The sequence below is a fragment of the Pseudorasbora parva genome, chromosome 4, assembly GCF_024679245.1.
Source record: "Pseudorasbora parva isolate DD20220531a chromosome 4, ASM2467924v1, whole genome shotgun sequence".
In the NCBI taxonomy this organism is placed as follows: domain Eukaryota; kingdom Metazoa; phylum Chordata; class Actinopteri; order Cypriniformes; family Gobionidae; genus Pseudorasbora; species Pseudorasbora parva.
The window spans coordinates 10,690,029-10,717,555 of NC_090175.1; the positions used below are offsets into that span (position 1 = coordinate 10,690,029).

The 27,527-nt window shown below is 35.4% G+C and overlaps 1 protein-coding gene across 2 annotated transcripts in view; it reads right to left on the minus strand.

Annotated features, from left to right (window-relative positions):
• The window catches only part of abca1a (ATP-binding cassette, sub-family A (ABC1), member 1A), a 49,670-nt gene that overhangs the window by 13,865 nt on the left and 8,278 nt on the right, over positions 1-27,527 (minus strand). The window contains exons 6-28 of one of the 2 annotated variants that reach the window (XM_067440852.1): positions 24,518-24,639; positions 21,430-21,621; positions 19,486-19,575; positions 14,991-15,234; positions 14,757-14,896; positions 13,060-13,176; positions 11,142-11,336; positions 8,849-9,054; positions 8,567-8,743; positions 7,262-7,484; positions 6,963-7,184; positions 6,166-6,370; positions 5,960-6,073; positions 5,296-5,467; positions 5,072-5,203; positions 4,852-4,991; positions 3,421-3,558; positions 3,103-3,335; positions 2,879-2,951; positions 1,601-1,803; positions 1,460-1,508; positions 1,258-1,362; positions 61-209 (exon numbers count right to left, since the gene is read on the minus strand). In XM_067440852.1, the coding sequence (XP_067296953.1) occupies positions 61-209; positions 1,258-1,362; positions 1,460-1,508; positions 1,601-1,803; positions 2,879-2,951; positions 3,103-3,335; positions 3,421-3,558; positions 4,852-4,991; positions 5,072-5,203; positions 5,296-5,467; positions 5,960-6,073; positions 6,166-6,370; positions 6,963-7,184; positions 7,262-7,484; positions 8,567-8,743; positions 8,849-9,054; positions 11,142-11,336; positions 13,060-13,176; positions 14,757-14,896; positions 14,991-15,234; positions 19,486-19,575; positions 21,430-21,621; positions 24,518-24,639 (3,641 nt within the window). Of the gene's footprint in view, positions 1-60; positions 210-1,248; positions 1,363-1,459; positions 1,509-1,600; positions 1,804-2,878; positions 2,952-3,102; positions 3,336-3,420; positions 3,559-4,851; positions 4,992-5,071; positions 5,204-5,295; positions 5,468-5,959; positions 6,074-6,165; positions 6,371-6,962; positions 7,185-7,261; positions 7,485-8,566; positions 8,744-8,848; positions 9,055-11,141; positions 11,337-13,059; positions 13,177-14,756; positions 14,897-14,990; positions 15,235-19,485; positions 19,576-21,429; positions 21,622-24,517; positions 24,640-27,527 lie in introns of both variants that reach the window. The other variant, XM_067440851.1, reaches the window with a different exon arrangement.

A 27,527-nucleotide genomic window follows, 5' to 3' on the forward strand; every position in this document is an offset into this window, starting at 1 on the left:
TAAATTGCAAACAGAGAACACGGAGAAATATTAATGTAGAACATTACATGAAGAACGTACCTGAGCAAAGAAACCTTTCCGGGAACGTCTGGCGTACAGGAAGCGTTTCCAGAGCAAAGCCACAAACTGCTGTCTCTTCAGACTCCAGCCCTTCACCTGGTACGAACCCTTACCGTCAGCGCCGCCCAACCAGTCCGTCTCACGTGATTCTGCGACAAAAATGGTTTTCCATATGTAATATAACACATTAGATTAGGGTCCAACCCTCACTATTAACTGTGACTTTTGCCTTAATAAACTCCTAATTGCTGCTTGTTAATAGTTAGTAAATGGTAGTTGTTAAGTTTAGGTATTGGGTAGGATTAAAGGATGTAGAATATAGTCATGCAGAATAAGGCATTAACATGTGCTTTATAAGAACTAATAAACAGCCAATATCCTAGTAATATGCATGATAATAAGCAACTAGTTAATAGCAATAATTGGAACCTAAACTAAAGTGTGAGCGGTATATATGTAAGAGTATATAGCAATAAATAGCAATGTAATATTTATCTATTAAAACTGTGGGTTAAAATTTGGGGTCAGTAAGTGTTTTTTTTTTTTAAAGAAATTTATACTACACTATATACTGTATAATATTTTAAGATTTCCAATACAAATAAAAGCCGAATTATTTAATATTCATCAAAAAATCCTGAAAAATGTATCATGGTTTCCACGGTTTGATTATAATACGATTTTTTTTTCTCTCCAGCAAATGTTCATATCGGAATGATTTCTGAAGGATCACGTGACACTGAAGACTGGAGTTATGATGCTGAAAATACTGCTTTGATATATATTAACATAGAATATAGTTATTTCTAATTGTGATAATATTTTACAATACTATTTTACTGTATTTCTTTTATCAATTAATGCAGCCTTGGTGAGCAGAAGAGACTTATTATAATTTATTGTAATATTATAACTTGTAATTATTCCTTAGTAGCGTACATATTTGAATCACTGAATCACATTAATTCACTAAAATTAAACTCCAAATTAATCATTGCAAATATGCACCATGATACTTAATTTTATAATACTGAAATATAAATAATTAAGTCATAATATAGAAAATATTCAATATATATTGTAGAGCTCGTCACATGAACTGGCTTTATCTAAACATGAGATGATGGTTCAGAACTCAAAATATATTCAGAATAAACGTGATGGATGAAGGATGGGTAAAGTGACTACCTGGATCACCTTCTGAGTCATTGAAATCAAATTCGTCTTCGGTAAAAGGTTTCAGGCAGCTCTGATGGTCTCCAAAAGCGTGTCTGCGGTTCCTGCGAGCCGGTAGCGTTCCATCTGATAGACAACATGATGGGGAAACATTGTATTTCTATGTTTTTTCAAAGGACACTATTGATATCCAATAAAAAAAGTGAAATGTGTTTGACTTTACCTGAGATTACAGTGTCAACACCGCTGTCTTCTGCCACTTTGAGGAAAATCTGCTCCCAAAAAACAAATCACACACGCAAATTAAATATATTCACATTCTTGAAATGAACAGAATTAAATAGCGATATTTCAGTAACGTTACCTCTTCCAGAGTAGTGTCGGAGATGCCATAGCTGGAAATGCCGAGGTCGGTGAGCCGGTCGTCGATCTCGTGGAAGAGCTCCACGAACTCTCCAGCTTTGGCAGACTCGTAAGGCAGAACGTACATGATCTCGTGGCCCATATCTTCAACTAGCCTGGCTGTGGGGACGTGCTTGAAAATCACATTGGAGATCAGGGAGACATCTGGAATATGGAAAGAGTTGAGAATGTGTATTAAAGCCTTATTCTGCTTGACCCAATATACACCAATACCTAAGCTTAACAACCACCTTCCTAACTATTAATAAGCTTTATTACACGGCTCTGTGAAATACTTGATTCTGATTGGTCAATCGTGCATTCCAGCGGTATGTTATTTCCAGAAAACACCCGCAAAAACTGAATAACACACCGCTCATCCAGGTATTACGAGTGATCTTGACCGGTACTACTACTATGATTAACCCTAGCGCCATCTTGTGGCTGTTAAATACTTAAACAGCCATGTCTACAATGAAAGACTTCAAGGCGGGTTTCCTTTATAAAGTTTTAAATATGGATATTTTTCTTACACAAACGCATTGATTCGAATCAGAAGGCTCTATTAACCCATCGGAGTCGTGTGGATCACGTTATTTGACGGACAGCTGAATTTTATATGGACTTTTAAACAGCTACAACTACTGCTTAGATTAACGTTAGCCTGGACTTTATAAATATAACTCTGATTGTATTTGTCTGAAAGAAGAATGTCATATACACCTATAATGACTTGAGGGTGAGTAAATCATAGGCTTGGTTTAATTTTTGGGTGAACTAACCCTATCAGCATTCATTTTCAACATTTAGCAAATGGTAAAAACAAATCTTCAGCAATAGATAACGGCTTAAAGCAGTTTGGAACTGTTTTTCTTCGCGGAAGCTTTGCGTAAGAGCTAATCAAATATTTAATCTCAAGACAATATTTTGTGTCTAATTTATTTGAGACTAGTAGCCGTGTAATAAGCGGGATAATGTAAACCCAGCTGGTTGTTATCGCAGAATAAACCTCACCATAATGATGCAAGACTCTGATCACTCTGTCGGGGTTTATTCTGCGATAACAACCGGCTGGGTGTACATTATCCCTTACGTAATTAGGAGTTTATTGAGACATATTTTTTCCATCATCATGTCCATTTAGAATGTATTTAGAGTGTGTTATTCATTATCTGTGTCTTTCCGAATAAGCTTTTCAGCTTCATCTCTAGTAGTTAACAATAATAACCCAGTCAAATACCTATGGTGGTGGTTTCACTTTCATGGTCGCTGCCCAGCCCAGCATCAGAACTGCTCTCAGATACAGTGTCCTCCTACAGGGACAAAGAAAACCACTAAATATGGCACCAAGAAATCTTCAGATAGGGTGAGTAATATAGACATGAAAATTATCTACTCCATAATAGCCAAAATACATATAATATATTAATTGCATTAAAATTACATATTAAACATGGCCCATACCTTCTTGAGACTGGTTTTAGAATAGGAGACGGTGCTGTTGGAGGTGCGGCAGGAGCTCGCGGAGAGATCGAAGTCCTTCTTCACCAGTGTCAGGTAGTATCCCGTTCCCAGCTGGGTCTTGAGGAACAGAGAGGATCCCACACAGCACAGCTTCCCATGGGAGATGATGGCAATGCGATCTCCCAGGATATCGGCCTCGTCCATGTGGTGGGTGGACAGGATGATCGTGCGACCTGGAGGTAAAACCATACAGCTTAATGGAACATTTCAGGAAGAACAAAACGCCAATGTTAGCTTAGACAGAATCCGCTTCTATACCTGGACGATACTTCAGCAAAAGGTCCCAGATGCCACGGCGAGCGTAAGGATCGACTCCAGCTGTCGGTTCGTCCAGGATCACAACCTTTGACCCTCCAACGAACGCCAGTGCTACTGATAACTTCCTCTGCATTCCTCCTATAAAGATCAGAATGGTTATTTCTGTTACTGTTTCATCCTGGTCACAATACGTGTATTTTCGTTAATAATTTATTATGGGGAACACATAATTACTATTAACTCAGAAAAAGGCATTAATATGTGTTTTATAAGTGCTAATATACAGCCAATATACTATCAATATGTAAGTTAATAAGCAGCTAGTTAATAGTGAGAATTGAACCTAAAATAAAGTGTTACCGTATTTTCTAATCATAATATAGCTATTTTCGATGGAAACTCAAAAAATTGTTTATACACTACCATTCAAATTTTCGGGGTCACTTTTTTTTTTTATCAGTGTTGCCACAGTTACTTTGAAAAAGTAATCTGATTACTCCTTTTAAAAGTAACTTAGTTTACTTACAGATTACTTGATTTTAAAAGTAAGTACGATTACTTTATTAGTTACATTCAGCAGCTGCCGACAACACCGCTGCCGCCTCAACATAGAAATGACAACCGTTTTTGCCAACACTCACTTTATTGGAAGTGCACTTTTAACAGTAACGTCAGTGATGTATCTCCTGACATTTTAGGTTAAAATTAAAATGTCACAAAAAAAATTACTCTCCCTGAGACGCAAGAAGAGATAAAAAATATATATTTTTAAGTTTTTATTAAGGAAAATGACTAAAATAGTCACTCAGTGATTTGGATAAATTACTTTAATCTGATTACTGGTTTGGAAATAGTAACCCGTTAGATTACTCGTTACTGGAAAAAAGGAGTCAGAATAGAGTAACGCGTTACTAAACTGCAAAAAATGCTCTTCTTATTTAAAATTTTTTGTTTTGTTTCCAGTCCAAATATCTAAATATTCTTAAATCAAGATACATTTACTAAATAAGTAAAATGACATAAGATATTTTTTTTCGTTTTCTGGGGAAAAATTTCTAAATGAAGTGAGTTTTTGCTTAAAACAGGCAAAATGATCTGCCAATGGGATGAGAAAAATAATCTTATTTCTGTTTGGGACGGAAACAGGGAACATGATTTCAATCAGAAACAAGATTATTTTTCTCACCCCACTGGCAGATCATTTTGCCTGTTTTAAGCAAAAACTCACTTCATTTAGAAATTATTTTCAACCAAACAAGAAAAAATATCTTATGTCGTTTAACTGATACAGTAAAATGCATCTTGATTTAAGAATTGTTAGATATTTAGAATAGAAACAAGACAAAAGTACTAAGTAAGAAGAGCATTTTTTTTGCAGTGTAAGTAACGTGTTACTGGGATCACTGCTTTTGCACAATATAATTTCTGTACCTGAGAGCTGGTTGGTGCGAGATTTGCGTTTATGAGGCAGGCCGAGGTCCATCACTATCTGCTCCATCTCCGATTTCACCTTCTCCTCAGGCAAACCCTTCAGACGTGCATAAAACCAGATGTGTTCCTCCACGGTGAGCCTAAAACACATGAACAACATCTAGAGATCTAGAGCACAAAACAACTGCGCTTATAAAATGTGTTTTTGGAGGCAACGTACATGCTAAAGAGGACGTTGTGCTGTGGACACACGCCCAGGTTTTGGCGTATAGCGTTCAGATCGGTGCGGATGTCTTTGCCCTGGATGTAAGCAGTCCCTGAGGTGGGTGGGAACAGCCCAGTGAGGATAGACCTAAGAAAGCAAGAAGTATTGAGCTTATCTTATTAACATCAGCGCATTATTAGCATCAGATGATGTTAAGATCTTGTCTTGAGTTGTCTTACATGGTTGTGGTTTTTCCAGCACCATTGTGACCCAGGAAGGAGGTGATCTGGCCCTCATAAAAGCCTAGAGTCAAACCATCCACGGCCAGTTTGCCGTTGCTGTAGACCTTCACCAGGTTCTCGATGTAAACACCTGGATCCAGGTGGGCTGGTTCCTCTTCAATACATACAGCTAGAACATAAATCGAACCATATATATCAGCATTTATGCTCAATATTTAGATTTTACAGTGTGCACACAATGTACAGCCAATAGCCATACTAATAACGTTAATGGTTAAACATATTTGTCAAAATAATATATACATATAATTTATATATAATATTATTATTAAATAAATAATTATATATATATATATATATATATATATATATATATATATATATATATATATATATATATATATATATATATATATATATATAGTAAATGCAGGTTATTTTGCATTATTTTAGCAAATTATATTATACTATTTTTTTTCTTAATTATATTATACTATTAAATAATTATTAATATGTTTTTGGTAATATTAATGTAGTCTTTAAAAAAATGGAATTTACAATTAATATCAATTCAATTCTGACAGTAAAAAAATATATTTTATATAAAGTACACACACATACACACACACAGTATGTTATATTTTTGGCTGTATTTCTATACCTTCAGCATTTTCTTTCCTGTTGGTCGGTGTTGCTGAAATCCAACCACATTTTTCTCCACACCAGTAGGACTTGGTGAAAGGGAAGTACCAGGGACGTGGGATGCCATATTGGCCTGTGAGATTGATATTTTTACACCATGAGAAACTTAGCAAAGCCATCCAATGCCTTGCAGGCATGATTACATCTTTACCAAATGCCACCTACCTGGAAACACAGCTTCAATGTACCAAGTCATGATGGCGTAGAGCACAGCGTCGAAGAGCATGAGTGAGATGGACGTGGTGAGACTGTAGCTGTCCTCCTGCATGGGGCTGGAGAGCAGGTTACTCCACTGTATGCCCACCCCCTGCTCCTCAAACAGAGCGAAGTACTCGCAGCCGAAGCCGAACGCCACCGGAGACAACAGGCTCTGAGGACAGAGACACACAGGCCTTCAGGACGTCATGCCAAACACACACACACTGTCAAAATATGCTATCAATAAAAATGACATTAAAATAAATGAGTAAATATATTATATGTCTAACAGGACTGTAATATATAAAACTGAATAGGAAAGAATTGTTTTAATTAAAAACGTTTAATAGATAAAAACAATCAAGTACATTAAAATTAGATTTGAACAAACAAGCAAATATTTATATTAAAATAAATAAGTAATGGAAAAAATTGGTTGAAATAAGTAAATAAATAAATATGTTATAAAAGAAAATTATATTGAAATAAATAAGTAAATAAATAAATATGTTATAAAAGAAAATTATATTGAAATAAATAAGTAAATAAATAAAATATTTAACATGACAGTACTATAATGAGTAGAACATGTACTTAATTTAACAGCATAGAAAATAAATATTTTAATTAAAAATTGTAAAAAAAAATCAAATAAAGCAAATATATAAATAAAAATGTATTAATAGCATAAAAAAATGTATTAATAACCCCTGGCATATTGTCATGCGGAGCAGATAAATAAAATTCACATAATTCCCACTCACCGCTACTACTTTGGCGCCAAAGCCCACGTAATCCTGCCAGGCCACACACAGCACATAGGGCAGGTAGAGGGTGAAGTATATGATGCCCCCGCAGGCCGCGGCGAGGTTAGCCCGGGAGAAAAGCGTGCTGATCAAAAAACACTGCATGATGGTCACAACGGCAAAGGAGGCCAGGAACAAATAGACCACACCAGGGTCACTGTACGGCAGGAGATTCCCCATCTGAGCACAATATGAAACAGGGTTTAGCGTATGCTGTTAGGGTTATATTTTTACTAAATAAACGGCGCAGTACACACCTTCAGGATGAGCACCAGTAGGGCGGCGCTGATGAGCAGGGGTATCAGGCTACTGATGAACCAGCTCAGCCACAAGATGCCATTATCCAAACCCATGATCCTCATGGTCTCCTTGAGCCGTGCTTCCTTCTCATACACCACACCCTTGATGATGATGGCCACCGAATACATCCAGGCCAGAGTCATGAACAGGGGCATGGAGCGGCTCATTACCCGCAGGAAACTAGAGCAGAGGAGACAGGAGGTTACGCCATCAGCATCAAAGATATCCGAAAGATGTCTGCTTAAGATACCTCACTTAAGGCAAAACACGCCGCATTTCAGTTGGTATGATAACTTAGCAGTCAGCTGCCTTTGACTGAATTAATAAATATTTTATCTAAAATAAATAATAATGCATTTAAATAAAATTATAAAAATAGGTTAAAATAAAAATAAATAAAAATATTTAAATAAATAAATAACACATAATAAGATTGAAATGAATAAATAAATAAATAAATAAAATATTATAATATATACAGTTAATAAATAATAAAAATGAATTTAAATAAACTATAAAAAATATTTACACATATATAAAAAGATACAACATTTGTTATAATAATAAAATAATAATTATAATATAAAAATAATAATTAAAAAGATTTAAATAACAAAACAAATAAAGAATACAAATATTAAAATATATAATTGATTTAAATAAAGAATAAAAAAATATGTATAAATACGTAAAAAGAAACAAAATGTATTATAATATGATTTTTTTTTAAAGATTTAAATAACAAAATAAACAAATAAATAATACAAATTATGAAAATATATAATAAAATATTTTTTATTTAATTAAAAATAAATAAATAGATTAGAAAAATGGATTAATCAATCAATCAATCAATCAAATAATCAATAACACCTAATTAGATGAATGAATAAAAAAAACTAAATAAATACAAAAAATGTATTAGAATATATGAATAAATAATACATTTATTTATTTAAATAAATAAACTAATAAAATAAGTAAATAAGTAAAACAAAATGATTATAACTTAAAAAAAAATATGAAAAAGATTTAAATAAATAAATAACACAAAGTATAAATAAATAAATGATATAGCTAACAATACTACAGTGAGTGTGTAATAGGAATTAAATATTTTCAAATAATATATTAATATTACTTTTGCCACAGTACAAATTGAAATTGGGTCTTTATGCATAAATATATAAAGCTGCCTTTTAAATTTTACTAATCATGAATGTACAGAGTATTAATTTAAAGGCAGCAACAATATTTCTTACACGTCGTCCACGTAGCAGGGGTAAGGCATTTGCTGGATGTAAACTCCAGTTTTCTCCTTGCTGCCCGTCAGAGCTCGTATGATCCCGTGTTCAATCACATCCTGCAGGTAGGAGAAGCCGCCCCAGATGTACCGCAGGTCCTCAAACGGGTCGGCTCGAGGACCGGGATCCCAATATCTACAGCAAACGCAATCACAACATTAGCCATAATGTTCATGTTCTCCACACGGAAGCTCCACGGACGAATTTGTAGCACGATTAGAAAAATGTAGCTTGTCGTACCCATCCTTGATCTTGTTAGTGCGCTCCACATTATCAATGTCCATGCGTATCTTGAAATTGATGTTGTGCGGCAGATCAGACGTGTTGGCCTGCATGTCAGGAAACACTATTCCTGCCCAGAACTTGCGGTCGTCCAGCAGATGCATGGACTTGTTCACCAAGCGCTCTTCATTAGCCACCGGCTCCAACTTATCCAAGTTCACACACTTTAGAGGAGAAAAATAAAAATGTTTATCAGAAAGCGGTCGGAGTCAGGTTGAGCCAATGATACTTATTCCTGGCAATCAAATAATCTAGACCCGTTTTTTGTTGTTGTTGATAAACAGGGCAAATTAGCATTAGAACGCAATCCCATAAAAGCGCAGATGGGAGGAGAAGATGGAAAGATAGGAGTGATATACTGACAACACAAATGAAAGAACACAGACGCGCCGGATCCTTTCCATAATCATCCAAGAGCAGCGCAAATTAGCATCTGGTTTAAAGGAACAAAATAGGCTCATTTTCCAAGTCCCTTAGAGTTAATCAGTTGAGTTTTACCGTTTTTGAATCCAATCAGCCGATCTCTTAGCCTAGAAATCTAGACACACCCTAGCGGCAGCAAATTTAATCTGCCCGCAAGTGTCGTCTAGGAACTCTCAATACCCTTCTGAGCTGTATTCCTCACAATCTGGATGGGCCAATCACATCGTGTATAGAGTCGGCGGGCGGGGCCATAATGACGACGGCCGAGTTGTGTTTGCGTGCTTCTAGTAAACACAGAAACTGGCGAACGGCGGCGGTCTCTCGAATCAGCTTTGACCGCGACTCTGGAAGACTTGGAGTTAAGCTTTTCTCTGAGAAAAGAACACAGAAGGCACTGAAGTCATTCTTAAAAAGGGAAGATGTTTTCGGAGTTTAGCCGACCGGATACGGTGAATGTTTAATCTATCAACAAGCTCTGTTTTACCTTGCTCTGGTTGGTTGTAGCGATATCCTATCGCGTGCAGAGGGAGTTTGAAAGACAACCGTTTATCCGCCCCTCGGATTGAGCCGTCAATGGTGAGTTTCCAGACCAAACATCTTGATGTGGGTCTGGCTTGTCAGGCTACCGATCTCTGTATCTGGCGGTAGCACTTTTAGCGTAGCTTAGCATACATCATTGAATAGGATTAGACCATTAGCATCGCGCTCAGAAATGACCAAAGACTTTATTTTTTCAAAGATAACATTTAAAAGTTTACTATTCTGTAGTTACATCATGTACTAAGACCAACGGAAAAAGAAAAGTTTAGATTTTTAAACCGATTATACACAGGAACTATTCTCTCATTCCTGTGTAATAATCAGGGAACTTTCCCGCCGTACCATGGGTGCAGCAGAGCAGTGATATTACGCAGAAGATAGTTCCTAGCTATATCGGTCACACACAAAAATCGCAACTTTTCATTTTCCGTTGGTCTTAGTACATGGTGTAACTACAGAAAAGTCAAGTTTTAAATAGGAAAACATAGTGAAAGTCTTTGGTCATTTTTGAGTGCGCGCTAATGGTCTAATCTGATTCAATGATGTATGCTAAGCTATGCTAAAAGTGATACCGCCAGATACAGATATCGGCTGAATGGATTCAAAAACGGTAAAACTCAACTGTTTAACTCTAAGGGACTTGGAAAATGAGCCTATTTTCAAAAAAAGTGGAGTGTTACTTTAAGTCATGCTCTTGTTGGGTGTTAAATAATGCTGAAAATACCAGTAAACTGACTAGCACAAACCTTAGTAAATCCCGTTGTGTGAATCATGTAAACACTCTCCTCCCATAAATTTAGCGTCTGAAAGGGAAACGCCGACCAATGCATGTGCAATAAGGTCAGCCGCAAAAACAACTCTGTCTGCGCCTTTTCAGCACTAATTTATCACTGCATGTCTTTTAACGCCAAGAGGGTTTGTTAGCTGTTATGAAATCTGGCCCTAAATCAAAAGTCAATCCAGCTGACTTTAAGCTGGAATGACCTGTTTTGGTGGTTTTCTGTTGAAGTGCGGCATAATTGATTTGTTACTGTAATTTATTGGAGAACTGAGAACTGTTTCTTTCTGACAGGGCAACACACTGACCCAGAAAAATAAGACTGGCACTTAAAACATTCAGTTTTCTTAGAAGCATTAAATTGATTAGCAGAGATCAGAAGATCCCCACGTAACACCGCTGATGGCGTTTTAATGAACTAGACGTAATCTATGCTCAACCATAATGAGATCAAGCCATTGTGTTCACTTTTAAGTGGATGAACAGCGTTTGGTTTGTGTATATGTGTACCTCCATGAACCGAGAGATGGTTTGGATGGCCTGATCCGTCTCGTTGAACGCCTCTCTCCAGGTGTACGCTGTCCCATGAGGACGTGTGTCCTCCGAAGCCTTGGCCAAGAAGCTGGACATATCCTCCACGCGCCAGTCTGTCCCGCTCAGCTTGGCGTTAATGAAGCGAGCGCTAGCGTTGTTCTGGAGGAGCGTCTGTTTAGGGAAAATCACATTCACTTATTCAATACATACAACAATATTATGTAGCGACTGTAAAAGACACGCTGCTTCTGTTATTATAAATTGGTGACCCAATAAATGTAACAAAACTATGATAAAATATTTTTTTTATTACACACCTGTACATATACTGTGAAAAAAATGATGATATTTATTTTCTATTAAGTTAAATTATAATGCTTTTTCTACTCGTTATTGTACTGTTAGATGCATTTATTCTAATTAGTATTTATTAATTTTAATCTACTGCATCAATAAATGTAAACAAAAATGTAAACAAAACTATGATTATTTTTTAATGATCTCACACACTTATAGCTGTAAGCTATACACTAGTAAAAAATAATCTATTAAATATATTTGGAAAATATTTCTTTTCTATTTAGGTCAGTGTTGTTTTACTCATTATTGATATATTATTTTTTTATTTATTTTTAACCAGTGCATTAAAAAATGTAAACAAAAACAAAATGTCAAAACTGACATCATATAATTTTTTTTGTATTACACTCTTATAAAGATAATAGACTTATAATATACTTATAATACTATATAATATACTATATCATATATTTATAAAACACTTATAAAGATCATAAAGATTTTATTATTAATGTTTTCTCTACTCATTATTGCATTGTACTGTTAGATTTATTTTAATTTAAATTGTAGTCTTTTTAAAATCGTCATTTGTCTATCATGTATCGCGTGAACGTGTCTATGTATATTGTATTTATGCATTCATATATGATTTTTTTGGACAATGAATATTAACTATAATATTAATCATTTCCCAGTTCCCAACAAGAATCACAAGTAAATAATAAACAATAATACTCACCATATTTATTTTATATTTTACTTTATTAAACACCCATCTCACTATATACTGTTAAAAATGTGATGTATATATAAATAAGATGTCTAAAATATGATTTGGAAAATAATTAAATAAGTTTAATAATTTGTTCTACTCATTATTGCACTGTACTGTTTATTTAGTTTATTTATTTTTATTTACATTTTATTCTTAATTTAATCTACATTTTTTATTTTTTATTTTAATGTATTTTTTTGCACAACCTTGCATGAAAGTCATGCACATAGAAATGTGACATGAAGTCATACATTTTGTGCCTATGGCAGCAAAACACCTAACGTAACACACTTTTTAATTCGTTTAGGCACAAATGGGTCCTTCTAATACTCCAAGGGTTTGAAGATCTCCACTAATAAGTTTGCATCCTGCAGAGTGCCACACGTTGTGTGCCATGTGAGTTCAGTAGTGAGGTTAAAATGCAGTGCCGCTTGCGTCCAAAAGGTGGCAGTGTGAAGATCACAATTTGAGCTAGCAGAAAAATCATGTGCTCGGACGTGACTAACAGAATAACAGGAACAGTGTCTTTTGTTTCAAGAGGGTTTCTGCTTTCAGAAAGTGTGTGTGTGTGTGTGTGTGTGTGTGTGTGTGTGTGTGTGTGTGTGTGTGTGTGTGTGTGTGTGTGTGTGTGTGTGTGTGTGTACAGTATAAAATGCATTACGCCTATGGAAAGTCCCCACAATTCACAAAAACCTAATGTGTGTGTCTGTGTGTGTGTGTGTGTGTGTGTGTGTGTGTGTGTGTGTGTGTGTGTGTGTGTGTGTGTGTGTGTGTGTGTGTGTGTGTGTGTGTGTGTGTGTGTGTGTGTGTGTGACGCACCCGCACTAGGTCCATCTCCTCGCTATTCTCCATAAAGCTCCAGAGTTTGGGTCTCATCTCTTCCCACATGCCCCCAAGATCCCTGAGCACGCCGAACTCTTGAAACGTCTTATTGACCTGAAAGAAATAGGGATACAGTAAAGCCGGGCTCAAACTACAGGAGTTTTTAAATCCTAACCAACTGTGAAATCTGGTGGCATCACACACACAAGGAGAATATTCACAGATTTTCTTCTTTCCCAAATCTCAAACCTGCACACACTATAAGATATTCTTCAGATTGTCATGCCAGATTTAGCACCTCACATGATCTCACGGGAAAGCGGATGTTAACAAAATGGATACTGTGTCACGGCAACTTGCTGTGGCCATTATATGAGGAGACATTTTAAAGGCAGTCGTGTTGTTGCCACATTTCGGTTCCTCCATCTCCGCTGTCCAGCTGTTTGTTGTTTCAAGGTCGCCATTTCAAAAGTTACGTCACTTTCTTCTCTTTGTAGACCTGTCTCTGACTGGCTATTGTGGAAGTACTAACATGTTTGATATTGTCGGGACGGCCCGATGTGTCCGTGACCAGATCAGGAGGTTTTCAGATTTTTTTCTCAGAATGTCGGGAGGGGTAAATCGGGCATAAATCGGCCTGAAACTCCTGCCGTCTGCTTTAGGATGGTCCTCTAGACCCAGGCCTTTCAGCTGGAGGACCTTAAGGTACTGCTGGGGATTGCTGGAATATATATATATTGTATGGATATCATACAAAATATATAAAAAAATATTGTATATATTTCAGAAATTTGCTCAAATATGGGTATAGTTGTCTAAAATGTTATTTCTTATGAAATTCAAAACCTTGATCTACAGGTTTCTGTTTCAATACTTGAAATGTTTTTTATGGATGAATATAAATTGTCTACGTAGGTTTCAATAATATGAAATTAAGTTAATTTGAACGTTTAATCAATCATTTTAAAGATTAATTTAAACTATATTGTGCAGTGAAAAGCATCAACAAGTGCATGGCAACTTTCTTAGGTAATCTATGAAATATTTTCACTTTTTTATATATTTTAATTAATTGATATAAAGTCAAAATAAAATATCATATAAATATAGGATGAAAAAATTGAAATGTTGCCTTGGCAGCTAATTTAACTAAAAAAAGTGAGTTGAAGTACTAAACTTACTAAAATTAACACAGAAATAAAAATAAAATGAAGCAAAATAATAAATTAAAAAACCAACACTAAAGCAGATAACAAAATCACTAAAACTTAAAATAAAAAAACTGATGAAAAATGGAATATAACACGTACTAATAGTGCCGTCAAATCAATTAATCTAACAAAAGTTTGTAAATAAATAATATGTGCGCACACACACACACACACACACACACACAAACTTTTATGCTAGATGCGATTAATCGCAATAATCGATTTGACAGCAATAGTGTATATATATATATATATATATATATATATATATATATATATATATATATATATATACTATTAAATAACACTAGTTCTGATGACTAGTGTCATCATGACATGATCTGATGATTAGAATAAATATTTGAAAATAAAATAATAATACAGAATGAGCAGGTGTGTTCAAATCTTTGACTGACAGAAACCTGGTCAACAGTGCTTTGACATACAGTAATGAGCTTGTGTAACACTCCTCAATCTCCTGACCTCTTGTATGATCCTCTGGGTGGCAGGAGTGTCTGGCGTGTACAAGATCTTTCCCATGAGCAGCGGCTTCAGAGCTCTCCAAATCATGCGGGATATGGGACTCGACTCCAGGCCCTTCATCACGTTGTTGCAGTAGGGCGCTAATGGAGAGATGGCAAGTTTTTGAAACAGTTTAGTAGGGTACGTGACATATCACGCATTGGCAAATGAAGAGAGAAACAGGGCTTCACTCACTGGAGGAGTTGTCGTAAGCCGAAACGGGCTCGCTGTCGTTGTCGTTGCCATAGCTGCCGAACAGGGCCTTGTAGTTGTTATCCTCGTACCAGTTGAGGGACTTGATCTTTAGGCCTCCGCCCTCCGGATGGCCGCAGACGATGCGGGACACGGCCTGGTACATGTGGTTGGGGGACTGAGTGCTGTTGCCCGTCAGGTAGAGGATCTCGTTACGCATGTCCCGCCAGCTCTTCATACTGATAAGCTGAGAAACAATGAGCCAAGTTTTATCAATCAGCATTATTCAATGTGTTGATGTAATTTCCTGAAACAGGAAGACAGGGCAGGATATATCGAGCAGCCCCTCCCCTTTTTTCAAATAGCCAATAGCATTTAGTTTGTATGACAGCTCGGCCAGAGCCGATGAACTCGCTAAAGCCTAGAGGTGGACAAAGTACACAACTTCATTACTTGAGTAAAAGTAAAAGTACTACTGGTCAAATATTACTCCGTTAAAAGTGAAAGTTGTAAAAACTGATTTTTACTTAAGTAAAAGTACAGAAGCATTTGTTTTCAAAAGTACTTAAGTATCAAAAGTACATTTCCTTTTTTATGTCAACGCATTATTTTATTATTGTTGTATGAATGCACACTGTCATCATGGCTTAAGCCAGTCAGTGATGCTCCATTTGACATGCTAGCATACGACCACCTAATTTAAATACTTGTATAAAAGTTACAAAGCCCTTTACAAAGCCGCTGTCACTTTAAGGCTGAATGCACGGATCCAATACACTGATACACATCTGATATTCTCCCAACTGTTTACCTTCACTTAAGACATAATCAACTTTGTAAATACTCGACAAAACTGGACAGTTACTACAATGTCAAACTGGATAGTAAAGTTTGAAGACAAATGTTGATGCTGGCTTGAGAAAGCCTAGCCAGAAAGCCATCTTTAAGCTTTTCAGTTTGTATTAGTTTGAAATAGTTTTATTTTAAAGGTTTAAATGCCATACAGTCTATCAGAATAAGACTGATATAATGAATAACACTGAAAACACATCTTATCAAGACTATCAGGAAGTGAAGAAATTGTCACAAAACGTTTGCTTATGCTAAAGAAATGTTTGAAACGGTTAGCCTTATGATGGGAAAACAAATGCAAACATCCCGGCACACCGGATGACATAATGACTGTGTTTATTCAGTTCTTTCAAAGCACGTCATTCATTGTTACAGCTGCTTCAGGGAAGAGTGAGATTAATATTAATCGCTGTCCTGTTACAAAAACAAGAATGCATCCTCAATGTCTTGTTTTTGAGTCTTGAAGTGTGTAGTCCACGTGCCGGCCTGCATTTTTTGGCCATTATACCTCTGTGCATCACAGGGTGTAATTATTATGAAGTGTCGACACTGTCAGCTGACGGGTGTTACTAATTGTGACTAAACCCAAAGATAATAATAGTTATAATAATAATACAACAGATACATGCTTATTTCTTCTTATTCTATCATTGTTTCCTCACCCATATGTCATGATATAAGTTGTTTTTTAATGTGAACCACAAAAAGAGAAATTTGCTTCCAGTCTCGTAAAGCCATACAAGAGCAGAGGAACAAACTAAATTTAAGTTGTTATTCGTTGATAATGTTCTTATTATCTTTCACTTTCAGTGAATAATGACTTGTATTTGAGTCTGACGGCCACTTTACAGACTATGGCAAACTAAAAACAGTTGGCATGGACAAACAAAGTGGCCTAGACAGGATTTTAGCACCATGAAGGTTAGTAAATAATGACATTTAAATGTTGTACTTGAACAAAAGCATAAAAATAGATGAGGAATATAAGCATTTTCAGGGTCATCCAGTGCTCGCAGAGGAATGCAAGGGAGTTTATGAAAAGCGAATCTTGTGCCACTTGCCTGACAACAAGATGAACAGAGAAACACGCTCACGCATGCCTGTCTGCTGAAGACGAGGTTACTATCGGTCATACTCCTGATGAAACCGAAAGACAACTCAAGAGGACTAAAGACCTACTTTCTGACATTTCCATCACATTTATGGATGCATGTGGAAAGGAAAATGGGTTATGAGAATCATGGCATGATGCTAATCAGAGTGTTTTCATTCTGAAATAAATGGATGGTGTCACACAGTGTAACATAAACGCTTGTTCGAACGTGTAGATGGGTTATAGTCGGTCAGGTTTGTAAATGATGAGTCAATATGACTCACAGGGCTGTAAACACTTATGTCATGTGCAATTCCCAAAATCACCTCCAATCTGAGAAATGAACACACAAAGAGCTTTACTCCCGGGCTAATTTGCTTATTCATCATTTTCCATTATCTACAGCAGGGAATAAATGCAGCCAACAGGAATCACGAACCTAAGTTCTTTTAGACATCGACATCCTGTAACAGCGGTATAGTCGGTAAAATAAAAGCTTAAGCAATTCAAGTAATCATGAAACAGAAGTTGCGATAGTCTTTTCTTCCCTATTGTGATCAGAGAGAAATGGCATCTTAAAGAGTTTTTGTTAAAAATGGCTTGATTTTGTCCATGGGGAATTGTTTTGGTTCGCTATTGGTGGCTCTCATGTAAACATGTCACTCAGAGAAGAGAAGAGATGACAGCAAGATGGAGGGAGTTAATTTTAGGGATGCACCAATATGAAAATTTTGGCCGATACAATAACCGATAATTCCTTATATTTGACCGTCGATAACCGATATATTGGTCGATAAATCAAATACAATTTTTATATTGTTTTTGAGAGCCTGATTACAAAAACTTAAGCCTCATCATTAAAAGCTATGTCATAAACGCACAATTATAATGTTTACATTATAATTTTATGTAGCCTTTATGACAGACTTTGTTGCACCTTATTTTCCTTTTTGAAGTGATTTCATATTTGCAATTCAAAACCATCATCATGTGAACAGTACACATTTTAAGTATCTCAGGTGAAAGGAAATAATCTATAATTTTTCAGCTTTAATATTTCCGGCAAATTTTCTTACTGGGCCGGCTAACGATAACATTAAAAATGAAAATAAATCGACCAATATAATATGATATATTGTGCATCGCTAGTTACTGTAAATGAAAGAAAATTGAGCCATATATATTTTAAAAAATCACGCGCATGGATAGATCATTTATAATAAATACCGCAATATTCCATTTAAAAATTAAATTCTTAGTTTTGAATTTCACTTTTAAAATATTTTCATTACTTGGAAAAAAATACATTAACTGAAATAAAATATAAAAACTTTAAATGTATTGAAACTCAAAATTACTCAAACAAAATTAATAAAAACTATATAGACATATTAGTCTTTTTTTTTTTTTTAGCTAAAAATAAAATAAACATAAAAAATACATTTTCAACTGAAAGGACGAGCTCACTTTGCCCACATCATCCAGGAGTCTCATTAGAGAAAGATTGATCAATTCCCTCTCTTCTGTCCAGCCGTGTTAGCCATAGAAGAGACCTATTGTTATATCTGACACCTGTGCGCTATCATGAGGTGTCTGAGGAAGCCCTGGAGGCCAGACAGACATGCAAACAAGGGCAGGGAAACTGGAGAAATAAAGCATGACCTGAAGTAACCTCTCTGCTGCTGGCTTAAGAGAGGGTTACTGGAGTTCAGCTCTTATGTGAGAACAAAGAGGAACTAATGTCGGTCAGCGCAGCGTTGGCGTCGACTCAATTTCTCTTTCTGTTTAAAACGATAAAACTATGCCTTACTAGAAAGAGATTGATTGTAAGACACATTCCCTGTCAACAAATGTCCCGTGTGATGATGTGGAAACAGAAGAGAATGAAAAAAACCCGTCCTTGTTTCTTTCTAAAGGCAAGTTACTTAACATTTGCCGAGCTCTGCACTTTTGCCCAGCGCTGGCAGGAACTGGGAGTCTTGTGATGGGCCAAACTACTGATGCTATCTCACTTAACACTCAGCTTTGGTTTCTCAACTCTGCGCACCAAATGCATGAGAGCAGTAACACCGAGCTGACCGGGTACAAAAGTCAAGCGTCAGCTCCTTGGTTTCCAAGGGACAGAGAGGTTTGGGATGCTAACCGAAAAAGCTATTTATTAACAGAAGTTTTTGCGCTTTTAAGCAAAAGTCTTGTTATAAACTGATTCAGAGGAAAGCAAAACGCTTGATGAGTATCATTTGTTCCCAATTCAAAGTACAAAATGTTTGAGTGTTTTATTTCCAAGACTAGCAGATTGGAATATTAGACATCAAAAACCGGTAATATAATCATAATTGCATATAAATATTAGTTGATTCTTATTGCATTACAGCAAGACAAATATTTTGAATCCGTATATGTTTTTGATTTGTGTTTTGCGACTAATCCAGATCCACTGGTCTAATACGGGATAAGGTCATTTGGGAAGCTGGGATGGGAATTAAACACTTCACCCTGGTGTCTAGTTCGGTCTCCAAAAGTTGGGTGAGGGATATTTTAGGGGGCGCTTACCTCCACCGATAATGCTCCCAAACTCTCCAGCAGGCTGTCTGTTGCTATGGAAACATCTTGGATAATCTTTGGGTCGGACTTGACATCTTTCTGCGTGATCAAACACAAGACATTATTAGCTCAAAATAATCATATAATTGCACACATTTTACAGATTTAGAAGGCACAAATACTAAACACCATCATGGTTACAAAAATAACGCAATAAACATTCATTTAACAACATTAGATGTAGCATAAAACCTAATTAGATGTAGCATAAAATGTACATAACTGATTTTATTTACTTTATTTTAAGGCGTCCTTGTTGCAGTACAATTATACATTTAAGTACTGAGTAATATTATTCATCACCGTGTACTTACTATAGGAATAGGGTTTGATTTAGGTCTAATTGCATGTAATTGTGCATAATATACTGTTGTTATTATAGCAAGTACATGTAGCAAGTGTAACAGACAGTGTAAAATAAAGTGTTACCAAACATATTTATTTAATTGTAAAACAATAAATTTGACTGGCAACAGAGAATTTGGGGAATGTCAATTTATGTTTTTTTAACTGTAAATTATAGGATGACTTGTGGGGGGGAGGGGTTAGCTTCAAAAACTGTACATTTGAAGAGTATTTTACTGTACATATTTTCAAAGTTATTAGCTACTCTGCGCTTTCACTGGATTTTGACATCGATACCATGGAGAAAAACTGCTCTGATGAAAAACTGATCTCATAATTTGTTGTTTAATTTCTGACGCACTATACACATTATACTGCTACACATGTTTTCTTTCTCAATTGTATACATTCACTTTTGTGTACATACACAAACATAACTGACTGTGTTTATGTGAATACTCGCCAAGATTGATATTTTGACATTATTTTGTGTGTATTTGACTGTTTAAGCAGCGAAAAATAACTCAATTTAGTACTGAGAGGCGGCTTTATGTGCGCACACTTTGGGTGTGAGAACAAAATCTGAAGAAATGAGTAAAATTATGGGCAATACGGGCAATCCCACGGCGAAAATCAAGTCCTGTAACATCAACAATATTCAATAATCAGATATTATATTTTTGAAAGCACTACACTGAACTTAAGTTTATTATTTCACATGCCCTCCTAAAAGACTACAATTGAAAAATGTATATATTATACATAAAATTCAACCCGCCAACGTGGCTAGTAGGAGGGACTGCGTTAAACGCCACTGCTGTTAATGCACGCATTTGTGTTAATGTCAAGCCCTGCGTGTAAAGACATTTGCATTAATATGCATTAAGCATTTCTGTGATTTTAAGCTGTGTAGGGCAATGTAAATTAGCGTGTGATCCACATACAGTGGGCAACTCTGGGCGATACTGTCAAGATTTAGAGGACACATGTCAAAGATCTCATTGTCCTCTTGCTTGCATAACTAAATTGCTGTGCAAAGATAGTAGTGACATGGTATCTTGAAATCTCATTACACAAAAAACAGAAAACAGTCAGTCTAAAGCGAACATACACAAAGACATCAATATGTGACGAGTCTTGGCTGATGGCCACTGTGAATCCTTTTTTATGCACAAATATTCTGAATAATAATATTCAGATTTACACAAGCAAATTATATAAAAGTGGCCATTATGTGACCACAATGTTATTCTGTTGAGCTTGAAGACCTGGCAAAGTTCACTGTCCATATTACAAAAATATACCCTTGCCCTAGTTTGAGTTTAATTGGTTTATTGTACTGGCGAATTCCTGTGCTTATTGTGGCGTAATTGTATTCAAGTAAGCAACTTTTATGTGAAATATATGGGACATAAAACACTCAAGCAATCATTAACATTTGAAAATGTGTTTAATCTTTTATTCTAGGTCTTGTTACATCAACAAATTAACTAAACAAGACGTTCTCCTATGAAAGAGGTTAATTATTTAACAGTGGTCTTTACTTACACGTATTGGCTTCAGGAAGTCCAAGTTGGACAGGAAGTGGTTCTCTGCGTTGTTCAGCCATTGAGCAGATGATTGACAGATGATGTTTTGAGTCAGCTGAGACACGTCCTCATCGGCAATGGTCACGAATTCCTCCAGGGACGTGGAATTGCACAGGTCTCTAAGATGAACTCCGAACCCTTTAATAAGCACCTGTGGATCACAAATAGCAGTTGAACGTGAATAAACAAACTCTCTGTGATCAATGTTTTCAACCTTACTTTGAGGATAATGTTTTCTACAAGAGCTTTTGAGAAAGGTCAAATGGCTCAAGCTATTATAAATATAAATTCGCATATTTCCACTTGAAGAGGAAGTGTGTAACCAGAAAGCTGCCATATGAATATGAATCCATTACATGTATGAGAGAGTATTTTTAAGAACTGTAAATGCTTCATGTCTCCATTTTGATGCAGTATCCAGGCAAATCTCTCTCGCTCGACCAATGGCGTGAGTTTGAGGCAGGACTACCTGTTTCTTTGACCAAAGGCAGATGTGGAAAACTGTGTTTGGGAAATATTGTTTGCCATTCTGTCTAGTTCAGCTCTATGGTCATGAAGAGATCTGGTATTTAAATGATTGTAAGAAACAACACTCTGTGATCATATAATTACAGGTGCTTTCTTTTGTGAAAGAGGCAGTGAATAGTATCTTTTTTGTAAGATTGTGACTCCCTATAAGCTCTCTAACTCTCTCCTCTTTACACAATAATTCAATCAGGTCAGGATGAGCTTAGAAGATGAATAAACGCTAATTTGGGAAGCTCTTAAGGTAAGACCTCAGACAACTATCAATTTTTTATATGCATATACACTACCATTTTTGATTTTGTGGCAAGCAGGGTGGGGACAAGAGTCGTGGGAGAAGAGCAAGGCCAATGGTGCAAGTGTTAAATAGTGTCTTCTGCGCTACACCATAAGGATGATGAGAGAGGACCAGGCCTGGACTTTTAGTTGTTTTGTTAACGTCCGTGCAGCAGTAGCTTTACTTTCGTTGTGTTGTTTGTTTATTTTATGATTAAAGTTTATGTTGAATTTTTCCCGGTTCTGGCCTCCTACGTCCCTGAAATTTAAACATTGCTACAGTCTCTTCTGGTCACCAAGGCTGCAATTATTTGATCAAAATACAGTAAAGACAGTTATATGTTGTGAAATATTATTAATATTTAAAATAAATGTTTTCTATACTATGTTAATATATGTTAAAATGTAATTTATTCCTGTGATCAAAGCTGAATTTTCAGCATTTAATACTCAATAAAGATTTTTTATTATTATAAATTATAATTTTTTTTAGAAAAAGTAAAAAGATATTTTTTTGGAATTCTTTGATGAATAAAAATTTCAAAAGAACAGCATTGATTTGACAAATATATATATATAAATATTTTTAATGTCTTTACTGTCACAACTAATCAATTTAATATATATCATAGCTGAATAAAAGTATTAATTTCTTTTAAAACCTGGACCCATAAAATATTCAGACAAACATGAATATTATTTATGTGAAATCCTGTTCTGAATATACCATATATAGCAGTATATATATTAGTAATATTTATTGCTAATAGTATTTAAAGAACAATAGCACATATTAGGTGAAGGTAAATAAGCTTTTAGTTTGTTTTAAATTATTTAAAAAAAAAGTTTTATGTTCAAAATGAAGTATTTTGTAGCACTTTATTTTACAGTGTCCTTGTTACAAATGTTACATGTACTTACCATAGTAATAACAGTAAGTTATGTGTAATTACATGCAGCTAACCCTCAACCAAACCCTAATCTTACCATAACCCTATAGTAAGTACACATAGTTAATTAATATTACTCAGTACTTAAATATATAATTACACTTTAACAATGACACCTTAAAATAGAGTGTAACCAAGTATTTTAACACTTTCTGGTTGTCAATTGTTAGTGGAATGGTTTGAATACAATGAATTTTATAAAGTTTAAATGTGGCTTAAATGTACAAATGTTTTTGGGGCCATAGTTGTAAACAATCCCATAAAGAATGAATCTATTTTTTGATGTATGATAGGTGTAGAATGAATCGCTGGGCACACTGTCGATAAACTGAAGTCCAGTGTTATCAAAGTAGCCTCTATCTTGCAGCACGTCTGTAATGGGTGCTGAGAATCACTCGGCCTGTCTCGGTGTTCCAGGAATTGCTCTGTGGTCGTAACTCTGAGAGGCAACAATCATGTGACTCCCCCTCCCCAAACCCTAGCGCACAGGAGCACGTGCACCGCTCTCTCAGTACAGCTGTGCAGGAGATCCATCATGCGCAGCATCTGCCCGGGACTGTCCAGTCGAGTCCTATCCCATTACACCAAGGTCATCTGCACGTGAGGTCGCACGGACGCATGTACAGGGCTTGAAAATGGTAAATGGCAAATATAGAAAAAAACAAACGCTTCATATCTGTACGAGCCAGCGATGTGTTACGTAACATGACAGAGCGCCCTTTAATGACTGCAAAAGACGGAGTGTAAAATATATTAAGCGCTTTTCATACGCTGCAAAAATGCTTTTCTTACTTACTGTTTCTAGTCCAAACATCTAACAATTCTTAAAACAAGAAGTATTTACTAGACAAGCAAAAATAATTGTCTTGTTTTGGGGGAAAAAATACTCAAAATTAAGAGTTTTTGCTTAAAATAAGAGAAATAGAAAATAATCTTGTTTTTATCTTTATTTTGCTTACCTCATTGGCAAATTATTTTGCTCATTTTAAGCAAAAACTCTCTTCATTTTTAGTTCTTTTCCCTAAAACAAGACAATCATTTTTACTTGTCTAGTAAATGTTTCTTAATGTAAGACATATTTAGAAATTTTTACTAGAAACAAGACAAAAATACATTTTACAAAAAGTAAGAAAAAGGTTTTTATTTTATTTTTGTGTGTGTGAAGGTGACTAAAGACAACACCAGCAGGACAAACAAAACAAAAAACTTGATGTCTGATGATTCGAGACTCATTTTTAATGATTTGGGAGTTGAATGATTTTTAAACAGCTCATGAATGTTGCCCAGTTCATTTACCTTCTCCAAGTTGACGTTAGCCTCCACTATCTGTCTCACAGCATGCTTGGGCAGGGTAGCATTTTTCTCGAGAAACTCAGACAGCGTTTCATTATCATGGAGGAAGTCCTTCAGTTTGAAACCTAGGAGAAAAAGAAAACCCTTTAAGACTAAAAATATAAAAATGAAATACCATATACAATGAATGTAATCAAATATTAAATTCAGCAAAATACTATGAAATATACATTAGTCAGCATGATATAAAGTACCATTCAAAAGTTTAGAAACGTTGCTACACTGTAAAAAATTATTTAAAAAATAAGTTACCTGGATGCCTTAAAATTTTGAGTTAATATAATTATAACATTTTTGAGAATCGACAACATTTATTTAAACATTATTAAAAGATTTTGTTAGCATATTGGGTAATTGTGTGTGTTTTATTTGTGTTGACGCAGTTAAACATGCCAAATGGTGCTATTTTCATGATTTATAAAAAAAAATTATGTTGTTCAGATACAATAATATTTAGAGTTTCTATTTATTAAACCAATTTCCTTCATTGTATTAACTCACATTTTCAATGTCAATGAACTCAAAATGTTAAGGCAACCAGGTTACTTACTTTTTTAAGTTAAACCAACAATATTTTTTTACAGTGTATGTTTAATGTTTTTGAAAGAAGTCGCTATGCTTATCAAGCCTGCATTTATTTGATAAAAAATATGGAAAAAACTCTAATACTGTGAAATATTATTACAATTTAAAATAATGGTTTTCTATTTTAATATACTTTAAAATAGGATTAATTTAAGTGATTTTTTATCAGCTATTACTTGTCAAATGATCCTTCAAAAATCATTGTAATAATATGCTGATTTACTATCAGTACGGAAACAGATGTGCTGCCAAATAATGCAAGCTATTTGTTGATTGAATTGTTTATATAATAAGATAGAACTAAAATAAATCATATAAATGATTATTTATTTAAATAAATAAACATAAATAGATTATGCAAGCTTATATATATATATAAATAATTGATATACTTTAAAATTTGATAACGTCATATCACAATCATGCTTACTAACACAGGTCAAACTGCTGTTTTTTTTCGCTACATAAAGCAGCGATTCATAACGGCACCATGAATATTATCATTTCTAACAAAGGGTGTTTCAGAACATTGTGATAAGTATGACTCTACTGCAATGCCTTTCTCCACGATAAAGCGAGTGAGGTAATGCAGCCGAACCATTGTGCTGGTTACAGTCACGAGAGAATGGTCCATTTAGCCATCAGTTCCGAGTTCATCATGCAAGATGTCCACAGAGGGACAACAAAAGGCAGAAAGAGACGACGGCAGTGTTCCTCACGGAGCTCATTGTGTTGCGTGTCAGAACATTCCGGAAGAGTCATCCTCAGTGCGAACTGGTTTGAGTCAGTCTCTCTCTCTCCTCCGGGGTTACTACAGGTCGTTCTCCAGCTTCCCCAGCTACAAAATACTTCTCACATTTTCGTATTGCTTTGCTATTCGGGAAGTATTATGGGGAAATGAGCTATAAAAGATTTCAGGGGGTGCAGAATTTGTTGTGTGCGCATTTGCGAAACAAAAATGCTTTTTAATGTGAAGAGCCTAAACATTTTTATACGTTTCATAGCAGCCTCAAACTTTGTTTCTCCTTTACAAGGAGGAGTAACAAACAGCCACAAACGTGATAATTACTGGCGTGCAGTAAAAGTATAGAGCTTTAAAACAAATATAGCTCAGCTCATTTGAGATCTGGCAAAAGCTGAGAAGCAGTTTTGAAACTCATTCGCTGGATAAAAATTGATGTGGGATTTACTTTTGATGTCAGAAATTGCTAGTAAATTTCAGAAATAATTACAAAGAAACATCATGTCACACACTGAAATATAAAGAATTCATCAGTCTTTTTTATATTTGTAACACATTGTCACAGTTCTGTTTAGTTAGTTTCATTTTCATCGAATCTTAGTTCGTTATTTTCAGTCACGTGTTCCTTTGTTCCGTTTCCCGCCACTCTTTAGTTGTCATGGTAACTCATTTAGTCAAAACAGGTGTTCATCATTATCTCCCTCATTTGCTTTATATTTAAGTTCCCAGTCACATTAATGTTTGGAGGTTGTGTTAGTTTGCCTGCCTTGTTTTGCATTTATTAGTGTGTATCATAAAAGCTTCATCTGCCTGTTCTTCCAGCAATCACCTGTGACACACAACTCCAATAATCTTTGTTTTAGGGTGTGTTCACACTTGTAATTCAGTTTGTTTGGTCTGAACCAAAAAAAAATGTTTATAACCTGATTGGTCGGCTTTTATTACGTATATTTTGTGATGAGACTCGGGATGCTCGCTATGCGTAGCTACATATGATGGTATTTTGACCAGCTGAGAACTTATAAAATGTGTAAAGGAGTCTAAACAGTGGCAGGAATCCCTCCGTCACACACATAAACCAAGATCTGCTGCGAGGAGATGCGGTTCTGACGCACTTATTCAAATAATCCGCAATAACACGATCCATTTTAATCAAACCAAACATGTCAAAATCCTCAGAGGAAAAATGGGAGAATTAGGAGATTTTATCAAAAGTCTCCATTTAATACATTACTCATCTAGAAGTAACAACAACTACGATATCAAAGCCATTTTTATTATTATTCTTTGCTACAGCATGACCTCAAACTGTTTAAACTTCCTTTACAAAACCTCAGAGCAGATGGGATGAGTTATCATACCTCAGTATTCTTCAGAGGAATGTTCTAGAACCACAAAAAGAGCACACTTATGAAACCTGAGAGTCTCTATGGCATAAAATCATCGTGTTGAACCATTGACTCTTGAGGCTTACTAATCCATAGTGGGCAAAGCAAGCATCCTATTTCTCAAACCCCAGATGCAAACAGCAACCCCTCCGGGAACATTAATTAAATGCTGTCAACTGTGAGAAGATGCAACTCCCACAAGCCTCCCTCAACAGCTACACCGAGTTATTAGTCTACA